Source organism: Oxyura jamaicensis, chromosome 1 (genome assembly GCF_011077185.1).
Source record: "Oxyura jamaicensis isolate SHBP4307 breed ruddy duck chromosome 1, BPBGC_Ojam_1.0, whole genome shotgun sequence".
Classification (NCBI taxonomy): Eukaryota; Metazoa; Chordata; class Aves; order Anseriformes; family Anatidae; genus Oxyura; species Oxyura jamaicensis.
The window spans coordinates 173,031,828-173,059,673 of NC_048893.1; the positions used below are offsets into that span (position 1 = coordinate 173,031,828).

A 27,846-nucleotide genomic window follows, 5' to 3' on the forward strand; every position below is an offset into this window, starting at 1 on the left:
ATCAAATATCGGACTCAGATAGTGGCAGCAAGTTTTAAAAAAGCTGAAACATTTTCTTTGAGCTTTCATGAAATAAATACACTGCCCTCGTTGATGAGGCTGCTTCCTGTGTAGAGGGTGGGGAAATTCAGACATTAGAAAATACAGTTCATCTAAAACAAATCTTATAAAAATACTTTTGAAGGAAGATCAAATACACAGTTCTAATGCATCAAACTGCCAAACAGGTAAATCCTGCAATATACCTTATTTTTTTTTGCATCCTATTGCAGTAAAATTTTGATGAATACAGTCATTTTTCAGTTGTGATCGAACATATTTCCAGGCTAGCGTTGATGCAATTTCTCACTTCTATGGTGATGTACTAATTCTCGAAGGTACAAGGCCAAATTAATGATCTAGGATACCTCTACAGTTTATATCAGCCACTTATATGCTAATATTATGATCCTGTTATTTAGGTAGAACTGCATATATCACTGTATAATGTCTGGAAATTCCTATACCCTTTGGCATGCAGACAAAATGACATGAGACAGCTGTCCACAAAAAGGCATATCTAGCCTCTATTATTTTGGCACTATATCTAGCCTCTTTTATTTCTGGTCTCTGAAAGGTTCTGTTTCAGCTTTATGCAAACACACCTATTTTGCTTCCTTGTCTCTCTTATATTTCATTCTAAAGCTTTGCAGTCATAAAACCCTTAATTATCCATCATCACTTATCAGTAGGATTTACCTTAAGAATCTCTAATCTTTGCTTATTGTTCTTGGGAACTTTGTCACTCCCAACCAAGGCAATGTTGAAGCCATCTCCTGAATGTCCAACAATATCGTACTGCAAGAAACAAACTTCATCAGTCATCTGTTAGTCATACATGGTCCTCGGGTCACAATGACAGGAGGAAGATCAAAGGCAATTTGCTTTCAGCAAGAAAACTCAAATGCTGTTCATTGCATACATTTATGAGCTGCTTAAGGGAACCACTTGAAATTTCTCACTGACATGAAAACATGGGAGAGAATCACTAGCTAATGAAGTTAAAGAACAGTTACTTATTTCTATGGCCTGTTTTTCACCTCACCCCACCAATTACAGAGCAGTGTTGCATAAGATCAAGACCTTGCCCTCTCACATTGTTCTCTTATTTTTTTAAAGTAGTAATTTTCTTTCTCTTGAGTCTGACAAACAAAAAGTGCATTGTTTGAGAGTAGCTTCGATGCCTGGTGAATTGTTTTTGTGACCTCATTCTGCTCTGAAACAAAGTACTACAAGCCTTTTTTTTTTTTTTTTTTTTTTTTTGTAAATCAGCATTCCTTATATTTGTGCATTAACAGATCAAAACCCTTGCTAGAAGTATGTGAAGAAGTGAATTCCAGGAGTCTCTGTACATTTTTGAAGGAGCATTCCCTTGAGCGCAGCATTCCCTTGTAGAATATGCGGCAAAAATGACATGCAGAGATGTATCAGTTCAAGTATCTTGTTGAACAAATACGGTAATAGTTGGAAGGCTTTTGTTTTATGTGAGAGTTGCATGAAAACCAAGACAAGCCGAGTTACAGCAAGGTCCTGACCTGACCTTTCTGTTGTGAAAATGGCAGTCACCCCAGGGAGAATTCGCCAGCAGGACAAGAGAGTATTTAAGAGCTGTCTACGCCAAGTGATAGAGCACAGCGCCTGGATCCTGAGCCACCCAATCCCCCGTGTACCCCAGCTCGTATGACCTGCCCCTGGAGTGCTGCATGAACATGCCTTTATTTCCCCTGGCTAGCTGGCACACAGCTGTCTCTAGCAGACAGGGAGCCCTTATGCAATATTTTGCCTGTTACCTTTCATTCATCTAGTGCCTGGAGGTCCCTAATTCTGACTTAATCATATGGCAAAAGGTGGGTCTCGTCCTCAAAGTCTTTCTGTTTTTTCTATCGAATACCACTTTATTTGGTACAAGTCAGTTTGTGGAGACTGAAGAAACTGCATTCTTTATCAACAAAGCTCTTATTTGTTTCCATAATGCCAATTCACTTATCAAGGGTAAAAGAAAGCTATAGCAGCTGGAACAGCATTCCTAAATGTGACACCTCTGCAAAAGAGCAAATGTGCCACATATAGGTTACTTCACCCAGGTTCACACTTTTATGACTGCCTCACGTAACCCAGACTTTCTTCCTCTGGGAAATCTTCATATAATCTTGTCTCCATGTACTCTCATATCATTTTGCTCTGTTGGCTTTTCCAACTCCTGTTCTCTCAGCTCTTCCATGTCTTGTATTTGCTACCCAGCCTCAAGTAAACCTTCCTGTCTTTCTCTTCAAAACCTGCTTCTGCTCATATAGCCTCTCCTCACCGTTAAGTTCTCAGACTCTCTCTTTCCTGATGAATATTTACCTGGTGTTTCTGTTGTCCCCAAACAGTTATCTTTGCCAGAGAAAAGACATAGCAAATGAAAACACACAGATTTTGAGAATAATGTTGAGGTTATGTTCAGCACACATTGGGATTACTACAGGACTAAATCAAGAACTTGAACACACAGAGCGTGCATGTGTATTGTCTTAAAAAATGAGACGTTATTCAAATCAGAGGAACTAAATAAAGCAGGGGCTTAATGGAGCAGAAAGCTAACATACAACGCTAACATGGTTCTTATATAACGATAACAACATCCACAGATCTTCAGGATAGGCTCTTAATTACAAAACCCCGCGTGTCCTTCGCGGAGCAGTTTTGTATCCCCTTTAAAATCAACAACCTAATTATGGAAAGCAAAATGCTGTCATTCTCCTGTGTAAAAAGAAGCCTGAATGCTCCATAAGAGCTCCTTCCCAGCATTTCGTGGACCTCTTCCCCAGGGTGTCCTGACATCAGCCCTGTCAGACAGACTTCATGGGAACAGGACAAGCTTTGCTATTTGGGAATACCGCTTTGGTTCTCGGTACACCGTACTAATGGGCTAACCTTTTATCTCAAAAAGGCTGGGTTTAAACTCAGCTTGACAGTCTCTGTGGATGGCTCTAACTCTTAGTTCAGTCACCATGGATTTAGCCCCCCTTGTGCTTGTGCGTTACAGCACAAGCTGTGGCAGGAACACAGGAACAGTGGCTTGGATTGATTTAACTCAGCATAGGACTGGCAGCTTTTTTTCTTTTCTTTTTTTTTTTTTTTTCCTTCTTTTTACAAAATAGCGTGCAAGCACAGGCTCTCAGGACAAATCCAGCAGCAAAATATTTGTTTGCTACAGTGCAGCCTTAATTGAATTAATATATTATTGTGGTACACAGAAGCTTGTTTTCCAGCAGCCTCAGGTACACTGAGACAAGAACTGCTCTATCAGAGCTTTGAGTACACATGTAAACACATTGTCTCTCCAAATAGCATCATTTTGCTGCTTTCTTTCCTTACCGGCTAGAACAATCCCTATTCCACTGTTACATTTTGCACTAAATGAATCACTGCTGCTGCTTAAAATGGGTAAAATGGAAGACTTTGTCTTCTGCAGCTGCTGTTCTAAAAGGTTTTAATTTCTGAAGGCATTTAAAAAAAGCTGAAGGAAGATGCAAGCTGAATGTAAAAGGCAGTGTGAATCAGACAGGCCTCTACTGGAGGGCTAGATCTTTATAAAGTCATCTCTTCTTTGGACAACACTGAGCATCTTTTATAATTCATTTCAAGCCTTTTGTTTATTATTTAAAAGAAACTGTTCTGCCAAGCATGTGAACAATTTTTTCTTTTCCTGAATTAACAGTAATAAGGTAATTAAAAGTAATAAGGTATTCAGTAATAGTAGTAATAAGTAATTCACTCCATAAGTAAATTATCCCAATGGAGAATGCTGAAATTGGCATTAAAAATGTGCATTATCCCTTTAATATTGCTATAAATAAAATTTCAGACTCTTCCTACTAGTTACATAATATGCCATTTATTGAACCACTTACATTTTTTTAAAGGCTTCATAAAATTGCTGTTGTATAATTTACTGGACATGCCTCCTACATCTGCCATCATGTGCACAAATGACAGTAATTAGGGATGATACAAAACCATATGGTTTATGTGACAGACATGATGCTACCTCTGCTAAAACAAAGAATAAACTGCCCTTCTGCACATTTTCAAATAATTGGCGTGTGCAATAAGGTGTACAAAAGATGCAAGAACTTCAACCCTGCAAAACAACTTGCTTGTTACAACTTACATACATACAGGTTATGCAGCCACACATTTGAAGGGGTCAGGTACACGTATAGGGTCGTATTTAACCTCCATCACTGGGATGAGACTGAGAACGCGGCTTCCATTATCTCAGTCACTCCCATCTCCCACTCTTTTCTTTACTACTGTACTTCAGAAGAAGCACGGATGAGATGACATTGGAGGAGGGTTTTGAAACATGGCTGTTAATTTAAATGGGTTTCCTGACTGTGGAATGAGCCTCCCATTTTCCCCTTGACAAGGGATGATGCACTGCCTGCACTTAGGGGAAATGGAAGCAGGCAGGTTGTTCTCCACAAGCATAAAAAGCTAATGAATACCTGCTGGTGCTATTTTAACCTTCTATGAAGGATAATGTAATTAACTGCTTGGTATAGCCATATACCCAACACTTAGCATCTGTGTAAAGGAGGAAGGGAGAAAGTACTCTCTACCTTCATTCAGTACTAAAAAGACCAATCATCATCAGTGGTACCCAAAAGATACCACACATGGGGAGAGTTCAGCTGGCAGGATCAATCAACCACAAAAAAAAAAAAAAACACCTGATTCTTTCACATCCTTATTTAGTGGAGCAGTAAACTAGGTACGAGCAGAAAGGTGATCTTGAGCAAAAGCCAAGAGTTGGTTTCCAAAGCCTGCACTGTGCTTTGATAGTAGAAGGGAACGTTACCATGCAAATCCCCTCTTTGTCAGGGAGTTTAAGAGTAGGAAAAGGGGGTATGGCTTCAAACTAAAAGAAGGTAAATTTATATTAGATACGAGGAAGAAATTCTTTACCATGAGGGTGGTGAGGCCCTGGCACAGGCTGCCCAGAGAAGCTGTGGATGCCCCATCCCTGGAGGTGTTCAAGGCCAGGCTGGACGGGGCTTTGGGCAACCTGGTCTGGTGGGATGTGTCCCTGCCCATGGCAGGGGGGTTGGAATTAGGTGGTCTTTAAGGTCCCTTCCAAACCATTCTGATTCTATGAAGTCTTGTATTTTAGAGCTGAATGTTTTAGAAATGCCGTTTATTTTTATCAAAGGAATGACTCAAGGAGTCCGTTGGCACATGCCCAGGAGATTTCTGATACAAGAGGACTGTGTAATGTAGGTTAAAAAGAGATACTTAGCCTAATCATTGGATCATCTTAAGACTATAGTTCAAACCTGATAAATGGTTCTGTCTGTGCTCATTTTAGGGGACATTTTCAGGGTTCAGTGAAATATAAGGCCCCATCTTGTTTGCTGTCCTAGTCATTTCTAGGGTGACTTATAATACTTGTGTAGATACTATGCTTTGAGTGAATGAAATCCTAGTAAGGCAGCAAAGAGAGAGATGGAAGAAGAAAAATACTTTTTTCCCCTTGTGCAAATGCAGCTCTGTAGTTGCGAGAGCTCATGCTGTATCTGGCCTGCCTTGAATCAAAGTGCTATTATTAATGGCCCACACAAGTCCTCTCTCTAGTGGAAGAAGCCTTAAATGAAGGAAAATTGCCCTGGAGCCGACTGAAATTGATCAGGTGTAGACACTGACAACTTTTTTTCCCTATCACTAAAATTTCCAGAATGTTCCTCAACCACTGTTATTTTAAGTATAAAATTAGCCTTATAATTCTCTTGACTCATAGAGATTGTGAGGATAACATAACTGCTGTCTTACTGTTATCAGAGTGGCAATTTTCACAACTAATAACTGCACATAGTTTCGGTGTCACTGTTTTTATAAACTCTAAGTGTTAGAAAGCACATTTACTGTTACACCTAACTGCATTTTGAGCTATTTACGTGACAAAATACAGGGTTTCATGTATTTGTGGTGCAAAACACCAGCCAACAGCAAGTATTGCCAAACAAAATACAATAATCTGTAACAGACACAGAGGGATTTGAAAGGTAATGATACATAGATTTAAAGATCCCAGAACTGAACATGTTTTTTAATTCCCTTCCTAATTCTGTACACGAAGCTTCTTGGCTGTCTGCTTCTACATGTTATTCCTTTACCATGCACCTGAGGGTCATGTCTGGGTTCTCAGCTAAAAAGCTGCACTGCAAATAAGGACAAAAGGTTATCTGGTACTATGCTACATCTTTTTCAGTGTCATTACCTTCTAAGACACTGTTCTCTGTTGCATAAATGTAGAATGATTCATTGTTCACAACTGAAGAACGGTGTACTAAAACAGAGTGAAAAACCATTCCCTGTTTACCTTTTCCATTTGACTCAAGATTTTATCAGTTCCTTGATTTTTTTATCTCCTCTAAACTGAGCAGTTCTTGCCTATCTAGCCATTTCTTGTATGGGGACACTTCCAAACCTATTATAATCCCTGCCACCCTCTCATCTACATCTTTCAGCTCTACAAGAACTTCTGTGAGATGGGAGACCAAAGCTGCATATTTTACTCAAGTGGATGCTCTATGGACGTTTACGGAGGCATTGTGATGCTTTCTGCTTTGTTCTCTGTTCTTTTTCTAACATTCAATTAACCTTTTGACAGCTGGTGGGCTCTGAGTGTTCGAAGAACCATATACCATAATTACAAGATTTCTTTGCTGAGCACTAATAGTTGAGAGTGAACACCAGTAGACAGCTGAGAGTTTCTCACTGTGTATTTAAAATTTGGATTATTTTTTTCCATCTGCAGTACTTTACATTTGATAGCACCAAACACCATCTGCCATTTTATTTCCCAGTGACTATTTATTGCCAGGTCTTCTTCTCCAACTTTTTGCAGTTAGATTTCCCTTCTTGTTTTCCCAAATAACTTCATACAGATAGCAACTTTTCTCACCTTACTGTCCTCTTGTCCAAATCACTTACAAATATTCACTCAAGAATTATTATGAACAACATGGGACTGGCACAAATCCTAATGTAGTTTCACCAGTGACCTTCCTTTACTTCCTCACTCTGAAAAACAGCCACTTACGGTTGTCTCTTTTCTGTATTTTAAGCAGTAGTTCATTTATTTGAAGGTTTCCCTTTTATCTCTAAAGTAGTTCCGTTTCTTTATGAGATGATGGTGAGGGACTTTTTGTCAAATGCTTTTGGCTAAGGAGACTCCATCAACCAGCCTTGCTTGTCACATACATATTGACTCTTCAAATTACATTACTTCCCTTTACAAAGGCCACGTTGACTATACCCCAGTATATCACATACCCCAGTTTATCCACGTGTCCGCTACTTCTACTTTTTATTCCTTTGTGGATGATCTTGCATTTGGTAATACTAATATGCATGGTTCTCAAATATTTTCAATTTACCTCACAAATTTTGTTATATAATTATGCTACCCCTGCTAATATTTGTTATTAACATATCTGTTGTCAGTGAGCAAGAGCTATGTGAGCAGCTGATGCACTAAACCCCTTTCCCATTTATTTTCTAATTACAGTTGAGTTCCCACATGGCTTCTCTAGGCTAAGGTCTAATCTTATGGTTACAGAATTTTTCTCCAACACAAACACAAACAGAAGCTCACTATCTACCTGGCTCATTTTTATGACATTTACAGAAGTGTAGTATCTTTGGGAACTCAATCACTGTTTCAAATTTGTTTGAAATTAAGCAATATGCTCTGAAGTTCAAGGGGAAAAAAGCATGACTGACAGAGTATGATAGCACAAGATTTGCATAGGAAAGTAGGCTAAAAACACAATGCTTCTCATTTTATAGCCTTTTCTCTGACAAAGTCTAAATGGTTTATTTTAGAAGACATTCTTGAAGCACGTGACTCCATATGACATGTTTTTGTACAAGAAATTCTATGGAAGAACAGAAACCTGTGGGATTATGCTATCAGAGGAACAATGTGAAGTAAACCTGATTGGATTGATTGGGACTAAGTTTTTCTACTGATTTTGTTTAGAAGATTTTACATTTTCTTCGGATGCATTTTATGTCTCATGTTTGAGATGAACTTCAGTTGGACATATTTATTCTTTTGGCAAACTCTGAGTTTATTATTGAGTTTATTTTTTGAGTTTTTTAAGTTTATTTTTGAGTTTATTATTGAGTTTTATTATTGAGTTTATTAATTCAAGACTGGCCATTTTAGTCATTTTTGAGGTTCAAGAAACATAACCCTAGGCCTTGTTTCTGTTTACAGAGATAAAAAAGAACATAAAATTTATTTACATTTCTTTTGCAGGTTACTATTAAATAACATTCTGGAACCAATATGTTCCAATACAAGAAATTATTTTCTTCCTTTCAGGTAATAGGAAGAGAACATAACTAACGGACAAAGAAGTTTGGTCTTTTTCCATCAGAAATTAATACTGTCTGTACTCTGGGGTGAGATTGAAAGGCTGGGCATTTTTGCATGTCCCAAAGTTTATACTTACCTGTATTCTGTAGTCTTAAGTGTTTCTGTATGAAGAAACAAATAAACATAAGCAGAGAAAAAAGCAGCATATTTCATGAAATTAAAGTCTTAAAGTCTTATACTGAACTTTCCCCTGCTGAAGTGTGTAATGCTTCTTATCCATTCACTTGCATGATTTTTCAGATTGCTAGAAACAGATCAATGCCTTTATTTCCTCGCAGGAATGAATAATGTTCTTTGGCTAGACTGACTGCTGAAACACTTTTTCCACTGCTCCACACAGTCTGAGCTATAACCACAGACCTCTTAGCCCAGCTGTAATTACCTTGAATTTGTGCTCATAATTCTCAAAAGCTTCCATGACCATGCAGACAGCCTCCATGGAGCGTTCCAGTCGTCCATCTACCCCATTAAAGCGGTACATGCTACCAGAGACATCCACCACCAAGCGCAAGCGTTTAGGTTTCTGCTGGGGGCTTCCAGGCTGACAAGGAAACGGCACACAAAAAAGTTTTCTACAGTATAAATGAGAAAGCTAAACACCACAAAGGATAAAAGATTCTAGAAAGAGAACCCACTGGACTGTGCAGAGCACAAAACCTTTATCCAGCAAACACTGGTTATATATATAAAAAAAGAACAAAACCATTTTAACCTTCTTTTCTAAATGTGTCAAAACAATTACTGAACAGATACTTCAATTTATTCTTTCCCCTCACCTTCAATGACTGGAAAGAAAAAACCTTGAAGAATACCATACATGCTTGTCAGGAAAATACTTTTTTCTGCCTCATTTTTTATTCTTTATGTTTTATTTCAGTAAGAAGACTCTCAAGTTTGCTCTGTCTGCCAAGGCTCATAAGGGAAATGTTTTTCCTTGGCTTACAATACTAACAGGGACCCTTATAAGATTGTAAAATCTTGTCTGCTGAGGTTAATAATGTTCTAAAAATGTTTGAAATCTTGTTCTGATTAACTACTAGTTTTTTTCTTCATTCTGATCCTGAAAACATTATTTTTTCCTGAAAACAGTCCCCATCTGTTTTAACAATTACTGGCACAGTACATTTAAAGGAGCCGCATTATAGAGTGTGCAGTAAGATGAGTCTGCACTCAAGTAGAAGGCTCTTAAATATGATCTGGCAAAAAAACAACAAACAAACAAACAAAAACAACAAAAACAACAACAAAAAACTAACAGTCACATTAAAAACAAATATCTAAAATGTTTCTATTACCTGTAAAGAGATGCCAGCATTTGTGTGCTTCACACTTTTAATTATTCTCTCTATCAACTGTGGCATCCCTGTTCTACCAAAAGCAGGAGGAACAAGAGGACCCATTAAATCCTACTTTTTTTTTTTTTTTTTAATGCAAAATTTAAACATGTCCCCCCTTTTTTTTCTGTTATAACTCAACTATTTTAACAAAGTTTTAAAACAGATATATTGTGTAAATGCATTTTGAAAAAGATTACAAATGAAGACCTAATCACTTGTCCCTTATTGATCTTTCACACAGGCAAGGCCAACTTCTATGAACTGGTCACAGTAACAAACATCAGGACCAAATAGCAGAAATAAAAATAACAGAAATTCGTCAAATGTGGGTAGCTGATGCACAAAAAGATCTTGTACACACCTATGTAAAAAAACAATGTTTACATCAAAACTGCAAAAAAGATTACCCCCCAAAATGGCATCTATCATGAAGTACTACTGTTATATATTATTGATTAGCCACACTAGTTCTGGCCATGTTTTGTTGGTCTGCTTCAACTGGTTTCACTGTTACAGTCTCATGTAAGGCCCAACCTTGTCTTGTAAGGAAAGGCTGAAATGAGCTACAATACAGACAACTTTGTCATATCTTAACGGCTTTGCCTCACACTTTTTTCTCATTACTGTTTTTATTCTTGTAAATCCAAATACCTGTGAAAGCCAAAGTGCTTTGCATATCACTGAGTAAGAACAGATTTGTAAAGTGTTTGGCTTTTTAAAAACTTCCTAGGCTATCAGTGTCTATAGTAATAAAAATTAAATTTAATTACATCAGTGAGATGATCTTTTCTTTTTTTTAGATAAATAAACAGTTTTCTGATAATTGCCTTCAGCTCATTAAAATATAAAGTAAGAGCATAAAAAGAGTTGCATTGGAAACAAAGGACCGTCTCAATTAGCATTCTCTCTCCGACAGTGGCCAACAGCAAATGTGTGGAAAACTATAAGAAAAGGTGACACAAATCTTCCATCTTGTGGTCGCCACTGTCTCAGTGAGTTCCTGTGCCAGAGATGATTCTTCTAAGGTTCTCATCTCTATACCTCACTCAAAATCCAAACACATATATTGTACAGCTCCTAAGAAACCATCAAACCTGTTCAGATCTTTCCCTACGTTCCCCTGCTACTTGTTGGATACTTACTTGTGGCTCGAGCTCTCCCCGTCGTTTATAAATGGCTTTTTCTCCTGTCAGCCCATCAATGATTTTGGCATCATCTAACTCTCCAACAGCTTGGTGTCTCAGCCATTGTCTTTCCTTACCCTTGGCCTACAATGGAAAAAAACCACACCTTAATTCACTTAGTGATGCGAATGTATTTTAGGCAATTTATTTCCTACTGAAATGACATACAAATGAACTTCCTTTGTAATTATGTACTATTTTTGGCAAAAGTCAATGAACACATTTTCATGGCTCTCATACTTTCATTCTCTAAAAGAAAAATTAATACTGACAAAGGACACATTCCCTCTGTAATTTTGCCATCTGTAAGTATTTTGATATATGGCAGTTTAACTGTGGACTGTGAAAATGTTAACTTTTTTTTTTTTTTTTTTTTTCTTGCAAATGTGCTGGAAATCTGTGTAAAAAATCTGTGCAGAAATACATACAACCAGAAGGACATACATAACTGACCACATATTATGGATTCTCCATCCAAGTAGCACAAGAAGGAAAAAAAAGGGTGACTTAAATATGAAACTAAGCAGTATTAACCTCAGGTAATAGTGTCTTCTTTTCAAACAACATTCATAATATGGTATTTTCTATTTTAAAATAGAAACATTGAAAATTGTGATACTCAAGAGACAGTTCACTAAATGCTTCTTTCTATTTTTTGAAAAGAGCAATGGCTATCTACAGCCTGGCCTGATGAACATGCGCTACAATCCAGCAACTAAAATATTCATGGAACTCCTGTATATAGAAGCAAGCACTGAACACTAAAGATTCTAGTGCTTAAGATTGCAAAAATATTTTAAGAATATTTTAAAAGGGTAGCTTTATCACGTTCACATGTCATGAGATCCATCAAAAACTGGAAAAGTATGCATATATGTGTTTTAAGCTTTATTTCATTTTCAGTTTGAAGTTGCTCATCCCAGCAGTAAGCCCACCTAGCAAAGATGATTTTAAATTCTTATATGTTTAATGCATTTGCACTCTCAACAAAATTACTGGTCAGCAGCTGGAGGTAAATCAAATATCCAGCAGGACACAAACTGCCGTAGACATTGGATCTCAGGAATGAAAATCACTCGCTCTTTGACAAGCAGGAAGTGTTATATTACAAATCCCAAGTAGGCCTGGGATTTGAGAGGATGAATCTTTGTAATTTTGTACAGTCTGAGTGGTCAGATGATGGCTTCCTAAGGCTCAGAGAATCTTTGCAATCACTTTGGTCAAAATTTATGAGGTTTTTCTTTTTAGAGCATACGGAAAAAGGCGTTCTGGACTACTGCCTACTGCATATTCAAGACTAATGGACTAGTTATCTACGAAAATAAGTGTGCAGAAAGAATACAAAGCCACAGGGAAAATGTTTTGGTTAGTTCATTTTACAGTATAGAATTAACACAGCTGAGTCAAGCAGAGTTTTTTTTTTTTCTTTCTTTCTCTTTTTTTTTTTTTTTTTTTTTTTTTTTTTTTTTTTTGTTAGGTTGTGTCAGAAGCTTTACAGATGCCTCCTGACGGGAAGAAATAACAATGCCAATATATGGAAACCTCACCATCTTTGTAAATCACAGGAGAGGAAAGTGGAAAGAATTTCTTAGGGGTTTTGAATTCAGTCAGTTGGTCTCTGTGATGCATTTCAGTGGTGTTATGGCTGGCCTAGCTTTAACCCATTTTTGGAACAGGGCATGCAGGAATTTGTTTGTACCCCAAACTGGTAGCTTCAGCTATCATTACATACTCTTTGGATGAAGTTTGAAGGTCTCATTGATTCCTTTGCTGCCCTCAGACTTGTGTAATGTTGCAATAAGACACCTGCAAATTCCAGGTGACCTCTAACTACTCCACCAAAATGTCACACCGTAAGTGTTTTCCCACTGTGAAAAACACTGTAGGATAACCCATGGCAAATTGCAACGCTCCAACTAACCATTACAAAGTGCTCCTGGAGACAACACGCTGTTCAGTGAACAGAGCCTGTCTAAAGTGAATCATGGCCCTTCCAGCATGATGAAGATGAGATGAGTTTGTTCCTAGTCCTCTTAGCCACCAGTGTACTGGGACACAGATAGAGCCTTAACACTTCCTGAGGGCTGCTGATCTGTCAAATGTTTGTCATTTGCTTCCGTTCATTAAACAGGAGGGAAAAACAACAGAAGATTATATAAAATTTCAGCTTCATTGAGCAAATTCTCAAGTAGTTTCACTTCTGTTTTCACTGACAAAGCTTTAGCTTTGGGACTATTTGATGTTCAACGAACAGCAGTGTGGGAAGAAAATTGTTTTTAATTATGAATGCAATTAAAAATCAATCCGACCATTTACCAGCTTATGAAGCCTATGGTATATTCTGCCTATGCAACAACAACAAAAAAAACAGTATTGGAGCTGAAATTTTATTAGAGTAACACAGAGTTTACATTCCTCTCTTAATATAGGAAATAATACTGACAAAATCTGACTTAACCTCTTTGCAAGATAATGCTCAAGATTTTATTTTCTTTTATAAAAGCTAAAGAAACCTCACCTTAAGCATTTGTATTATATAATGTGCATATACATAAAAGGTAAGTTTCAGAGCAATTTCAATATATGCATTTCTTAAGTTTAAAAGTGATACGGATATTTATGTTTTTAGGAGAAAAATAGAACTATTGTATAAAAAAACAGCTTTGGTATTTTCCTAGAAGAATCATACAGTCCATTACTACTGCAATATACGAACACCAAATTGATGAAAAAATGGTATATATATTTCTTGTGTTGCTTTTAAAACTAGAAAAATTGTTCTAGATACCCTATCTTATCAGCATGACAATACTAATGATAATACACCACTGCAGTAATTCTTCTCACTGGAAGACACCAAAGGCATACTTATGTAGAAATATTACAAAATATAACCATGATGTCTGTAAAGAGCTCAGAAAAAAGTGCATATGAAATGTCTGTATTTAAACATTTAATGGTATAGGTTTGTATGAAATATTCCCAGTTGTAGTCTCCATTTGTTTCTGGGAAAACTTTACGCATATGTTCCCAGAAAAATGTATTTTTTGAAACCAGAAACCTACTATGACACAGCACAGGGTTTTTCCCCACCTCGGCTCTCCAATCTGTGTTTATTACCTGACTGCCACTATTTCACTCTTGCTGCTCTGACCTGACAATTCCCACACAGTCTAAATCAGACAGAGCCCCACTAGGCTCACCGACTCAGGCCCAGTTTCATCCAGTTTAAATGTAGGTGCCTAAAGGATACTCAGAAGCTACAGGGGCAGTTGCCCCAGACTCCCTCTGTAATCAAAAAGAGTATTTCCAGAGGGCAAGTCATCTAAGGGCTACAAAGCTGGTGAAGGGCCTGGAGCACAAGTCCTGTGAGGAGTGGCTGAGGGAGCTGGGGTTGTTTGGTCTGGAGAAGAGGAGGCTCAGGGGAGACCTCATTGCTCTCTGCAGCTACCTGAAAGGAAGGTGTGGGGAGCTGGGGGTTGGCCTCTTCTCACAGGTAACTAGTGATCGGACTAAAGGGAATGGCCTCAAGTTGTGCCAGGGGAGGTTCAGGTTGGAAATGCAGAGACATTTCTTCTCAGAAAGAGCAGTCAGGCACCGGGATGGGTTGCCCAGGGAGGTGGTGGGGTCACCGTCCCTGGGGTTGTTCATCTCTTGCTGCTGTTACTGATTTTAGAGGCATCAGCAACTGGACTAGAATTCCAGCCTCCCAATTCTTGCGATGTAAAAGTTAATCAAAGAAACATAATTTTTAAAACAAAACCACAAAACCTAGCAGTAAAAAGACATATGTTGAAAAGAAAATCCAGGTGAAATGGATTTTAAACATGGACAATGTATTTTCATTATGTGAACACAGTATGTTTTAAACATGGCAAACACATTTTAAAAAAGCCAGAAGTGTTCTCTACTGAAAAGGTAATTTGGGATTTTCAGAAATTTAAATCTATAGTGACATCAGAGGTATCAAGTAGCTCAGTACTGTACCATTGAGTTTTATTTGTGAAATGAAGAATGTCTGACTGATAAAAGAGAAAAAACAGCTTTAACTGAGAACCCATGGTGTATGTAAGATTACCAAGAAAATATGGGAGACAGTGGCATATCTCTCAGTGGCTTTGATTTACCATACTGTAGAATTTCAATAAAAAATATTTCTTTCTCAATAACATAAAATAAAACATGCTTGGATTTAGCTTCCCAATTAACAGCAAGCATTTTTCAACTAACTCCTGTTATCCTTTACCTTCATTACCGACCTAGTGCATATTCTAATAAAATAACTACCAAAACATGTATAGAAATGCATAAAGTTAAAAATTTGCTTTCAATATTGCATTTATTCTAATAGCTCGCTTTTCCAAATTCATTGAGTTTGCTTTTTTCATCATATTGTACATTTATTATCTCTGTGGTTAGCTGTTATGGATTTTCCCAGGAAGTTGGTGAAGTCTCATAAAATTCTGAGGCTTAAAAGTCTTTGCTTTGGTATTACGATGACCTTTTTAACAAAGAAACAGGATATGTCTACTTATATTAAAATACATTATATTTTGACTATGATTAATGTGATCCTTAAATATAGCAAATTTGGCTCCAAGGAATAGATATGGCTGATTAAAAAAATACTTTAAACTGAAGATTCACTTATTCTCTTCTTGTCCTACAGTGTGCTTTCAACTGCATATCTGCTAGAAACATATTAAAAACAACCGTCTGGATAAAAATAAAACTTTTCAAATGAATCCTCTCTTTGCAAACCAAAAGCCTAAATCCTGAATTGAAACACATACTAAGTGCATGTATGAATCAAAGTGTATTATTACAAGACCATCCTAAATGATCATTGAATGAGGAGATCTCTGAGCCTTCAACAGAATTATTTTTAATCAGACAGATGTCTTATAAAGAGTACATTTATTCTCTTTTCATTTTCACTGAAGACTAGCAGTCCCTTGAAACAATGCACTTTTTGTTTTACTTACACTGTAGGTGAACACTAGCATTAATAAAACCTGGAGCAGCCACAGAACTGGTTACTAGAAGAAAAGCAAACTAGTGATTTTGGTTAGCTTCCACTTTTGGAGACTGAGGCTATACCTATTTTTATTAGTAAGATTTAAAAATAAACCCAAGTAAAATTTGTTTCAGTTGCATATGCAGCTGAGCTATGATGTGGAGTAAATGTTATGCTCTTTTAACACCTACAGTATTTGCATTTTTAAGTCTTTTGGAAAGGAAGTAAAGATGTGCTCTACACACTGTCACATAATCTTTTAAAAACATATTGCATTTTCTTTCACAAAATTTTAATACTGAATCTCTGTGAGCTGTGGTACGTAAATACTGTAGCTTGTAAAGATGAGCACTGAGATCCACTTAAAAGCTGCCTTTGAAATAGTAGTATGAGACTGTGTTTTTCCCAATGATGATTATAACTTGAATCTGCATTTAACCCTCAAAATTATCATCACCAGATGGTAACTGAATATTAGCAGGACAGTGTTTTGGGCATAATGTAATGAGCTGACCATGATCTAAAATTACCTGCAGATTGTCTAAGATGATGCGGAGTGACTGAACTTGACGGCGTACTGCTCCAGAGAATCTTTCATAAGTAGATGCATCATACTCACTCATCTGAATCTCTTTCAATCTAAAGCAAAGAACAGGGAGCTTAGAACAGTTTAGGAAATAAGCACATCATCCTTTTATGCATATAAGTCGTTACATGTATAAATTATAACATGCTTGCTTACTTGATAACAGGGAAATTCAGACTGTAATGAGCAGACACGACACAAATCAAAAAAGTGGCAGACACTCTTGTGAATTTTTGAAAAGTTGGGTGATCGCCAATGTCTATAGGGATTGCCTCACATTAAAACATTAAAGTTACTAATCCTTTGGCTCTCTACTAATCTGCTTTCATGTTTGGGACATAAATCAGATATTCTGAAAACTGTGATCAAATTCTAAAGGTTTTAGTGGCTCAGGTGTTGCTATATGTACATACAAGGATCACAAGTGCCTATTCATTACTTCACTGTTGGAGTATGTTAAACATATCACAATCCACATTTTACTGCAAAGGTTAAGTAAAGACACACTCTCAAATCTGTTGTTTAAGATTTATGACTAGTCACTGTGTCTCAAATACCTATGTTTGTACTTCATAAGATGACGAAATCTTGAAACAAAGAAGCTTTAAATGAACGTGAGTAAAAATGTGCTCCCCCACAAAAAATGAGTCATATCACTGAACTCTATTCTGTCCAGACATCTAACAGAGAAAGCAACATCTGCACTATAAAAACAGAGACATGCTTCTTCTGTAAATTAAGACATCTCCACTTAAAGTTCTTTTGTTCTTCTTGACGTTGTATCTGAGCAGATACTCTTAAACTGGTGAAACTCACAATTGGAATGTAATTACAGAGGTTTAACAGTGAAGTATGAGCTAGGGGACAGACTGATATGCTGGATGTGTGCACCATTTGATACTGTTGGTGATCCAGCATCATGTAGTGTGGCAGCAATCTTGTATCTGCCCACACTACCATCGACCATGTGTCTGAGCTAAAACCTATTGGTCTATCCATGCACAGCTTATTTCAAACACAAGCACTTCATAACAGCATAATCTTACTCACACTGCTTTGAAAATACTGATTTTTAAATGAACTGTAAACGATTATTGAAGTATGTATAAGCTACTCATATTTCAAATGCTATTTGTTTTAATACCATGACAAGTTACTTGCCTGAAATACATACTCTGCATGAGAATGAAAACACCATAGGTCTAGATCCAAATTGCTGTCTCGACTAGACCTTTAATAATATTAAAATCAAACATCAAATTCTTGTTGTGTTTAGTATGACTCTGTATTTTTCTATTTTGAACTATGTAATGACGTACTCATTATAGCCAACTATTATTATTCATTAGAGGCCGGAAAACATAACGTTCAGTGCTGTACACTTTAATTTACTTTACGGCTGCTGCCAACTGAGCTTGGGATCTTCACATCAACTAAGAAAATGCTTCTTTAAGTATCAAACAAACAAAAAATCTCACATGCAGTTTTACTTTGGTAGAATCCACAATGATCCACAATAAAAGCCAGTTCAGAAAAATACCATGAAAAATACCGCATCTATTCAAGGGTAGTTGCTAACTCCATTCTACTAAAATAGGGCGATTTAAAAGGTTTTCTGCTAGCCAGTAAAGCAATCAAAAGCCTTCGTAATAAAATTATCCCTACCAGATAATCATATATAAGCAAAACAGGGAAATTTGCAGTATCCCTTATTTTTTTTCCTTTAGCCCAAGGACTTCAACATCCCTTTTCCTAACTTTTATCTGTTAGTTTCTAGAATCACTCAGAAGGTACAGAATAATAATCCAAGTCAAATGTGTCTTCAGAATAGGCTACATTTATTGCTGTTACATGCCAGTTTACTGATTTTAGCAGGACATGTACTGTTATCTCATGTGCTGATACTCAGATTTTACAGAACACAGCTACAATGCAGCCACAACATGCAGCAGTATCTACAAATTTCCCCTGTCATGGGCTTTCCAAACCATCATACAGGCAGCTAGAAACCCACTAAAGCATGACATGTGTGCATATGCATAAATAGATGTACAGTATCCAAACCTTACATATCAACTGGTTTTATTATGGAAAAATTGATAGGCAATTTTGTAGAAAGAGGATTAAATGCAGTCCTCCATCCCACCCCCCCTAAAACACCAGGAAAAAAAGACAGCCCTGCCTCCACCCTGAAAGCAAAGCCTCAAGTGACTACTTTTAATTGAAATTTCTGGATATTGCTTGTGTAAATTGTGCAGCTATTAAAAGGCATTTTCTTTTTCAGAACCTTTTCCTGTGAAACTCTGGTATAATCTGTACATTTTCCCTGTTTATATTAATGACTAATGTTCTAATGAATATGTTAAATGCTCCGGGCAATTTAGTAATAAAAACAAGATTAAAAAAGAAACTTGACCTGAATGCAATAGAAAAAATGCTCATTTTAAATACACTGATTCATGTACAGCATGTCCTGTATGCTTGAAAGCCTTTTTATTTATGCCATTTGCTTCAACTGATGTAATCTCACCTACTCCTTACAGTACCCAAATTTGTCCCCCTATTGGGAATCAATTTGTTAACAGCAGCAAAATGTGAGCTGATAAAGCTGTTTCTAAATTTATTTGCTCTGATCTTTTAATCTGTCTAGCACTCTCTTCTTTCACACAGATATTCACATTGCAGTTACGTCCTGGGCTGAAACGTAATGACTGTCGATACCCTTAGTTTTTTTATGCCAAGTACCAGAGTTGACCTGAAATTTCAGACAGTGGAAGAAATCGGAATCTGTGTGCATAGTATGAGAAATACTTGGTTAGTAACCCTGTGTTACACTAATGCAGGGAAGATCTACAGTTCTCATAAAAGTGTCCGTTGAGATCTAAGAGTTCAAATCATCTAACCAATAGGCTACAATTATTTCAAACAGAAGCACTTTGCTCATAATAGACCATTTCAAAAGATATTTGTTAGTTGACCAATTTCTAACAACATGCAACTTGTATTTACCACAATCAAAACATTTTTCATGCGGTAGATCCCTTTTTAAAAAATATAAAAAATTTACATCAGTCTCCTTATCCACCTAGCTATGTTTTACTCTACCAAACTCCACTGTCATTTCAACAATGTAGCTTAATTCAATAAAACATTCTATACATCCTGTCCAGAACAGTTAAACACATGCTGGTAAGCTCTGTTAAATTATAATGATCAGGGTAAGGTAGTTGCTAAATGTAGCTGATAAAGAAAATTCCTTTCAGTCATGTTTATCTAGTTCTTCTGGGAAATGAAAGGGAAAATAAAGACTGTCACCTCTGTTTAAAGGCCTTTTCACCCATCTCCCGAGCAGCTCTCTTAACCTCTTCAGGAACAGCATCCTTTTCAGCTTGTGATATTTGGTAAACCTTATGGCCAGCATCCAGTCGATATGGCCCACCCTTGCCACCTAACCCAGCAGTGTCTCTCCCACCTAGGATAGTAGAGATAAAGAATAAATAAATTAAGAATAAGCATTCTATAATAAGAAAATATTTTCTCTTCTGTATTAAGTAAAATATCTCTAAGCAGAGAGTAGGCTCATATACATCCATTTTTGACTAGTACAGCCTCTCCCCGACATCCTTCCATGATGCATAAAAAATAATGAATAAAAACCTGTTCCACCAGCCCAAGTATTTCCACCAACATGAGGCATATTGTTTGGATCCACTTTTCCATGTTTGGGGGAACTGACATCCAAACCACTGTCCCTCTGAATGGTTATCTGTAAAATAGAAAATAGAGCCATAAATCTCTTTTATGTCAAGCAAAACCACTCTAAAAACCTAACAACAACTTACTAGGTTTTTACTCTGCTCCTGAGAGGCATGTTAGACCCACATCAGACCTCAGAATACGCATCTCAACCGCTCAGCACATTCAGATCTTGTCCATGCTAGAAAAATAAGTGCTTATTGATAATAACTAACATAATTTGAAATTCCATTGTAAACAGGATCATCTGCAGTTTGAACGCTCCTTGTAGTATAGGCAACACCTGTCCGTATATCCAATTTATAAATTTCATGCGCACCCAACTACAGCTCCGCATTCTTTATTGATGGGCAGATTGATCATTTTTCCGTGAACAGCGACTAAATAAATGGCATGTTCTTCTCAAATTACATGCTCGTGTAATCCTTAACTTCCCAACACGACCACAAATCTACAGCAGTGGGTTTTCTACTGCAAATGCCTATCTAGTGACAGCACTTTCCCCATCAATTTACCGTACTGTCAAAGGCTCAACAGCTGTCAGATGGTCAAGACTGAGTCACTTTAGGCTGGGGTTGGATTTAAGCGTGTGAGTGAAGGTAAAAATAGTTTATCCTGTTATAAACTCTGAGTCATGCAGTGAATCATGATTCATGTGTAAACTGCCCTTCAATTACTACACTTCCATAATTTAATGTCAGTTTACTATTATATGAAATTCAGCAACAGATATAAAAGTGATGGCTTTATATCTAACCTCTATAAATTAACTTTCTTCTCATCTACCATAATACATTTATATCTCTGATGAATTTCTGTGCCCCATTAATGACAATTTACTGCCTTCTCAGAAGTTCACTGGCATTATGAGGGTTTTCATTGGAACTGCATAGCAGTTTAATCCCAGAGTTCACTGTCATGTAGACCCAACTTAATACTGACATGAATTCCATACATGTTTCTGAACTGAAAACATGTGTTCTCACAACAGTGTATTGGCAACTATTCAAAATATAATTTAATTCCACTTTACAGAACTGATATTAATTCAAAGAGGTACAATACATCCTCTGTGAACCATGTCATTAGTGTAAAATCAAGATCTAATCTGTTAAATTACATTAATTTAACATTTGTATAGGAAGAAAGACACTTAACCACAACAGCATGTTACCCTTAGGGGTCTATACTTTTTTGGTTTAAGAGATTTCTTCCAAAAGAAACAGTTCTTTTTCTGTACAACTGGTAGACTTCAAAACTATCAAAAACACTGAGGTAAGCAATACTCACTAAACTTAGTTTAAAGTAAAATCATAAAATCAAAACTGTAGTGTCAGCTTAAAGAATCAAAACAAAATATTCTGTAAAGATAGACAATAAAATGATGGTAAATCCTTTACATTTTCATCCTTCTGGGTTGTAGAAAAAATGCACAAAATTCTGCAATAGAAAGCTGTATGATGCAAACATAGTTCATGAAACAGATACCATATTCTATTTTTGTTGAGTGTTTCTACTAACTTTACTAAATACTACTATCTTGAAATACAATTGCTGTTTAAATTTTAGCAGTGAGAAGTTTAGTAGACAAAAAAGCTGTTCACATGAATTTCTCAAATATAATAAATTGTTCACAGATTTCTAGTAGATGTGTATTAGGTTTCAAAGATATATATACATTTTACAACAGTTTTGATCTGATTAAAGCACGTATTCTTAACTTTGAAACAGAATATGGTTAACAGAAGACCTTTTATTTTAAAATGACATATAACTTGTTTAAAGGACAACAGAACATCCTACATTCTATTTCTATTAAAACCTTGAAAAAAAAACCTGCATGGGAGAGAGAGAAAAAGAGACAAGTGGTACAATCTATCACAGCTTAATAATGTGTCCTCCTTACTAATTTTTTTCTATATAGTTAGTAGTCTAATGGGTAAAATATTTGAAAGTTTAAGGAAACTAGAATGGAATAACACCAGCAGAAGTATAAATATGAAGGTAGTGAATTCCAGCGGTTTTACACATCTCATTGTTTTTTTAAATAACATCTATGCACACAAAAGAAATATTTTAACAATCTTTTCTTTGTTGTTGCTGTATTGCTTGTGTAATTTTTTTTTTTTTGAAATAACCACACACTTAGAAACTATGTTAAATTAGCAAACTCTAGAGCCTTTAGGAGGAAAAAAAAAAAAAACAACAAAAAAACAAACAACAACAACAAAAAAAAACAACCAAACAAAACAAACAAAAACTTCTGGATATACTCTCTCAGCTCTTCTTTGAGCTGTTACGTAATGCCATTAGTGACTTATCTATTTTTTCTCCTCATCATCCCTCTGTCCACATTAGAGTTTCAAGGTAATTTTACAACTAACAACGTCTCTGCTGTGAAGTTATTTTATTTTATTTTATTTTATTTTTTTCCTCTAGAAAACAAAAATTAGATTAGCAAATAGAATTGAAGATATATCTTAGAAATAATTAAACAGGAAATCACTGAGTCTGGACATGAAAGCACAGGAAGGATGAGAAAAGAACGAAGAAAAAAACTTTTGGACAACTTTGTACATTCTTCAGTATGACGTATAAAGAGATGGAAAAGCCATAGATAAGTCACCCCTCTGAGGTTTGAAAGAATTCTTGATGTTAGAAGTGTTGGAAAGGTAGATTTAAGGGTGAGGATCCAACACTATTCTGAAGCTGGCAACTGAAAGACAGTCAGAGAGGAAAATCTAGTTTGCCTGGAGTGAGAAGGAAGACAAGAAAAACAAGTATTTGAAACACAGAAAAAGCTCAGATATATTGAAGAAATCTACACTAACTTTTCCAAGCTTGTTGGACTGGAATTTCTCAAACTATTATGATTTATCTTACTGTTCTGTTGGGTTTCTTCCAAATACATATATAAACTGCTTGCTCAGAAGTTGACCAGTTTCCTCCTGCATACTCAACTTCTAAATCTGTTGTAAGATTTCTCAACTTTGCTTCTTTCAGTGAAAAGTTTTGACTAAGCTTCTCCTTTTAAGAGAAACTTGTGCTTTCTTTACATGCTTTAACTGCACTGAAAGGCTTTATTCAGTATCGTGAAGTATCATTTAATGCAACCTATTGTGCATATTACAGCTCTGTAAAACAACAGATTAATTCAGTCTAGAAACACTGAGTTTCAGCTATGAGGTAAGGGTCAGAGTAGAATAGCTGGAAAAACAGTGATAGTGCTTTCCTTATAAGTGCTTTCCTTCTGAGGTTTCCTTTTCATTTCCAAAATAACCACCACTTCCAAAACTCTGCATGAATGTTTTAATTGTGCATTATCTAAAATTGTTTATACATTGGTGATTCATGATTAGAGAAGGAAAGCAATATTCTACTGCCTGTTTGGGCAGGTTCTTCAAGAAGCAAAACTGCCATGATCTGCTAGGACTAGTGATAGGACTAGAGGGAATGGCCGCAAGTTGTGCCAGAGGAGGTTTAGGTTGGAAATGAAGAGACATTTCTTCTCAGAGAGAGCAGTCAGGCATCGAAATGGATTAACCACGGAGGTGGTGGTGTTACCGTTCCTGGGGATGTTCAAGGAAAGGCTGGATGTGGTGCTTAGGGACATGGTTCAGTGGTGACACTGGTGGCAGGGGGATGGTTGGACCAGATGACCTTGGAGGTCTTTTCCAACCTAATGATTCTATGATACAAACATTACTCTCATCTTACTTTCTAAAGCCCAAGGCCCATGTTTTCAATAATCATCAATGATCTAAGTCATTTTAGTCTTAGTCTAAAGATCTTAGTCTTTTTATACTGTATTATTTTCTCAGGCACATACACTAATGTGTAATGGGTGCATTTGAGAGGATTTTGTGGATGGAGACTCTGCAGGTGTTCCAAAGTCAATGAAACAAACAAACAAATCCTGAGAAGAACAGAAGAAATGCTAAAGGAATGTGTTTTACTGAAAGGACAATGGTACGAAGAAAGAGCTCGAGAGAAAAGGAAATGAAGAGAGAAGAGCAAATACCAAGAACTGCTAATGCTTTGACTTAATTTTCTGGTCCTGCCCCTTGCCTCATTCACTCCCTACAGCAAGGGCAGCGAGGCACAAATAGATCTTAACACTCATTTTACATTGGACGAGAGATGCACATTATCTGAACTACGTGCTCAATATCAGTTCCTTCTAGATACATGAACGCATGCCAAACAGCTTTACACGGTAACACTTCATTTGTTTTTTGGATATCACTGGGATTCTAGGAGCCAACTGAATAAGGGTAACTGATAGAAACAAATTCACTTTGGAAACTAAATAGTCTTATCATCCTTCATATAGTAATGTAAAAAACACAATTAGGCCCAGAGAAGCCAGCTACAGGATTTAATGCACTCAGCAACGCAATGAAACCAGGTGTTTCACATCTGGGTTGCATTTATGCTGAACAACTATTAAATGCATACTGACCTGTAACAGGGGTCACTATGAAGAGGAGGCAACGGTTGGTTGTTTTTTTTCTAGAATTCAGCTAGTTGAGCAGACTATGGGAATTAAATGGAATTTATATTTGTACTAACCAAATCTTAAACTATGTTCTGAAGTGGATCTAGAACTACTTTCATGCCACATAAGCAAATGGGAGATTGCATTCTATTGGATTTTGATTTGAAATAATCCGATTTAATAAAATAAACTCTTGGAGAGCAAGGAATCACTGGCATACATCACTGAATGCAAGGCCCAATTTTAATACTTTATTCATCCCTCTATAAAAGACTGAATTTGTTGAGAATTGCACAGCTTACCCAGATACAACTTGCCTTGCCTCTACAAGATACTGTCACAACTATGGGAAGAAAGGAGCTTGCAATAACCCATTAACAAAAGTGTGAATTATGGAGAGGCCTGCTGTAGTCTATTATTAAAATGATTATGTCCTACACTTATATCAGCATTTCATTCCAACATACGCAGTACTTTCATAATTACATACTTTCTTTTTCAGCTCAGAATTCATTTTATTCTCATATCTTAAAAGAAATCTCTCAGGCAGTATGAGTAAAACTGTTTTAAAACATTATCAAATTTAGGTTCATCTGGTTTTGTACAAGAGAGCTTAACAACATTTTAGCACTCAGTGTACTTATTCATGCACTGCAATGAAACTGAGAAAAAATGTCTTTAAAAAGCTTCCACACCTCAAAGGCAGTCCCAAATAGTCTGACTACATATTTCTGTATCTTAGCAAGTGTTGGTTGCCCTCAATTTGTTTGTGCCACTAAAATAAACATAATAAAAGAGACAACAGCCAGTCTTCAGCATGTCTGATGACAACAAAATTATTATATTGGTTGACTTTTTATGAGGTGCTTTCAGCAAGCTATTCAAAGTACATCTAGACAATATATTTTAATGTTCAAACTTGTCTATTATTAGAACGCTTATAATAGTGTCTGTCCAATTTAGTCAGCAAAATACACAATTCAGTATGCCAATTTTTCAGTCCTTCAAATTGCAGTGTTCATGACCTTCAAGTCTGCCATCTTTTCACCTATGCTTTTTATGTGCATACGTCCTTATTGTTCAATCTGTTAAAATAAACTGAAGTCTAAAACACCAGAAATTTTCTCTGGGGAAGAGACAGGGAAAGGGATAGTGAATCTCATCTCCTCCTGTATTTTCACACTTGAAATTCTCTCTATTCCTGGGATTTTCATGCCGGAGATATAACCAACAAATTTCAATATTTTAGATGCCCATAGCTTCATTACAGTCTTGTAAGATGTATACTCTCTAAAACAAGGGGCAGAGCATGTACTTAGATTTAACAGCTCTCAGAAAAAGAACTCATGGTTATAGGTTAGGAAATTTCATTGAGACTTTGTAAGCAGAGGTCAGATGAGGTTGAAAATATTTCTAGCTCTGAATAGGAAAGCAATAAACACTTTCAGTAAAATGTGAACTACTTGATGCAGTCTGGGATGCATCTCTGGTGAAGACTGATTTTTCTGTTGGAGCCATTCCTGTCGCCGTACCCTGTACATGGCATGCTGCTTCTGTTCAACACACTAAATCAGCTAGAGAGTAAACGGCCTTTTAATACAGCCACTTACTTCAGCATTCTGATTTGGTTAACTTCATTAAAATTCCTGAAAGGCAAAAGATGTGTCAGTGCCTCCCATTCAGGAGTGCTTGCCAGAAAAGCTCCTTTGCAATGTTCTCAGCAACAAAGGCTCGTTTCTGCTTGAGGACTGGTGAAGAAACACTGGTTTCCAATGGATGAGAGCTGCCCCATGCACAGGGGAACAGAACTTTCCTCTGTTAGTCTTAATGCTCCTGGGACTGCCAGTACTAACTCATATCTAGTCCACTTACACAAGGTACAATGCTTATTTTAATACTCTGGATAAAACTTTAAAAAGGGGGATAAAACAAGAAAAATACTCTAAATCCAGGCTAACATCCCACAGATGTAAAGGGATGCAATTTGTACTTAAAATGGACTACATTTGCATCCTCAAACCTCCCCAAATTAAAACTTTCTTATCCTATCAGGTATGTTAAAACAGACCTGGCCATTCCTTACAGGATTCTGCATCTTCATAATAGAGATAGATGGACTCACAGCTTAATATAGACTAAACATACACACACAAAAAGGCAAAACATCGTTTACAAAACACAAGCAAGCAAAGTCTGCAGTATTTACAGCTATAGAGAATATTTACATAGGAAGATTTTTAAAAAGAAGCAGACAAGGTGACCAAGCAGCAATTGTTTTCACAAGCACTTATTAGTAATAATAGTTCATCACTGAATGTTTCTCACTTTCTTTTGAAAAAAAAAAAATAGGAAAAAGAATGTGCACTAAGGTTTAAGGTAGAATACAGTTCACATGACTTAAAGTGCTTAATTTAATGCAAGTTAAGGACATGTGCAATTAGTTACATGACCAGACCATTAATGAGATTAATTAGTTACATGACCAGACCATCCTGGAAAGCAGACAGATATAGGCAGGATCTAGACTAGCTAGATTCCATTCTTCTTTTACTCTTTTCATCATAAATGGAAGAACCCTGCTAAGATACAAATCTGAAGATAACCACCCTTCTCCTAACAAACGTAGGGCAGAGAGGGAAAGAATGATTGTGCTATTTTGCCTTGTCATTACTATACAGTATATTAAACAGTGTAGTTATAGTCAATGAAAAATATGTACCATTTGCCATACACATATGCAATTGCTGAAAAAAAAAGAACTCCAGATCCTTACATACTTATAAAAAAATACAAATAGTATAAAGCAATTAAACTATTGATGTTTTCTTAAATAGCATTCTTCCTTCATCAGTACTGTGGACAAAGATTTGTCATATGTCAGGAGATCATGCAGGGAAAGAACTGAATATATCTTCGACTTTTGTCCTACAGGTGATTTAAGAGATACGGATTTGCTCACAAAAATCTGGAAAATCCTTCATCACAAACATACGTTATT

At 36.5% G+C, this 27,846-nt stretch overlaps 1 protein-coding gene across 1 annotated transcript in view; it reads right to left on the reverse strand.

Moving 5' to 3' along the window:
* VWA8 (von Willebrand factor A domain containing 8) overlaps positions 1-27,846 on the reverse strand; it is a 187,576-nt gene that overhangs the window by 4,903 nt on the left and 154,827 nt on the right. Inside the window, exons 38-43 of the mRNA XM_035322136.1 lie at positions 20,252-20,360; positions 19,910-20,066; positions 16,539-16,647; positions 10,950-11,075; positions 8,853-9,011; positions 739-837 (exon numbers count right to left, since the gene is read on the reverse strand). Of these exons, the coding sequence (XP_035178027.1) occupies positions 739-837; positions 8,853-9,011; positions 10,950-11,075; positions 16,539-16,647; positions 19,910-20,066; positions 20,252-20,360 (759 nt within the window). The remainder of the gene's footprint in view (positions 1-738; positions 838-8,852; positions 9,012-10,949; positions 11,076-16,538; positions 16,648-19,909; positions 20,067-20,251; positions 20,361-27,846) is intronic.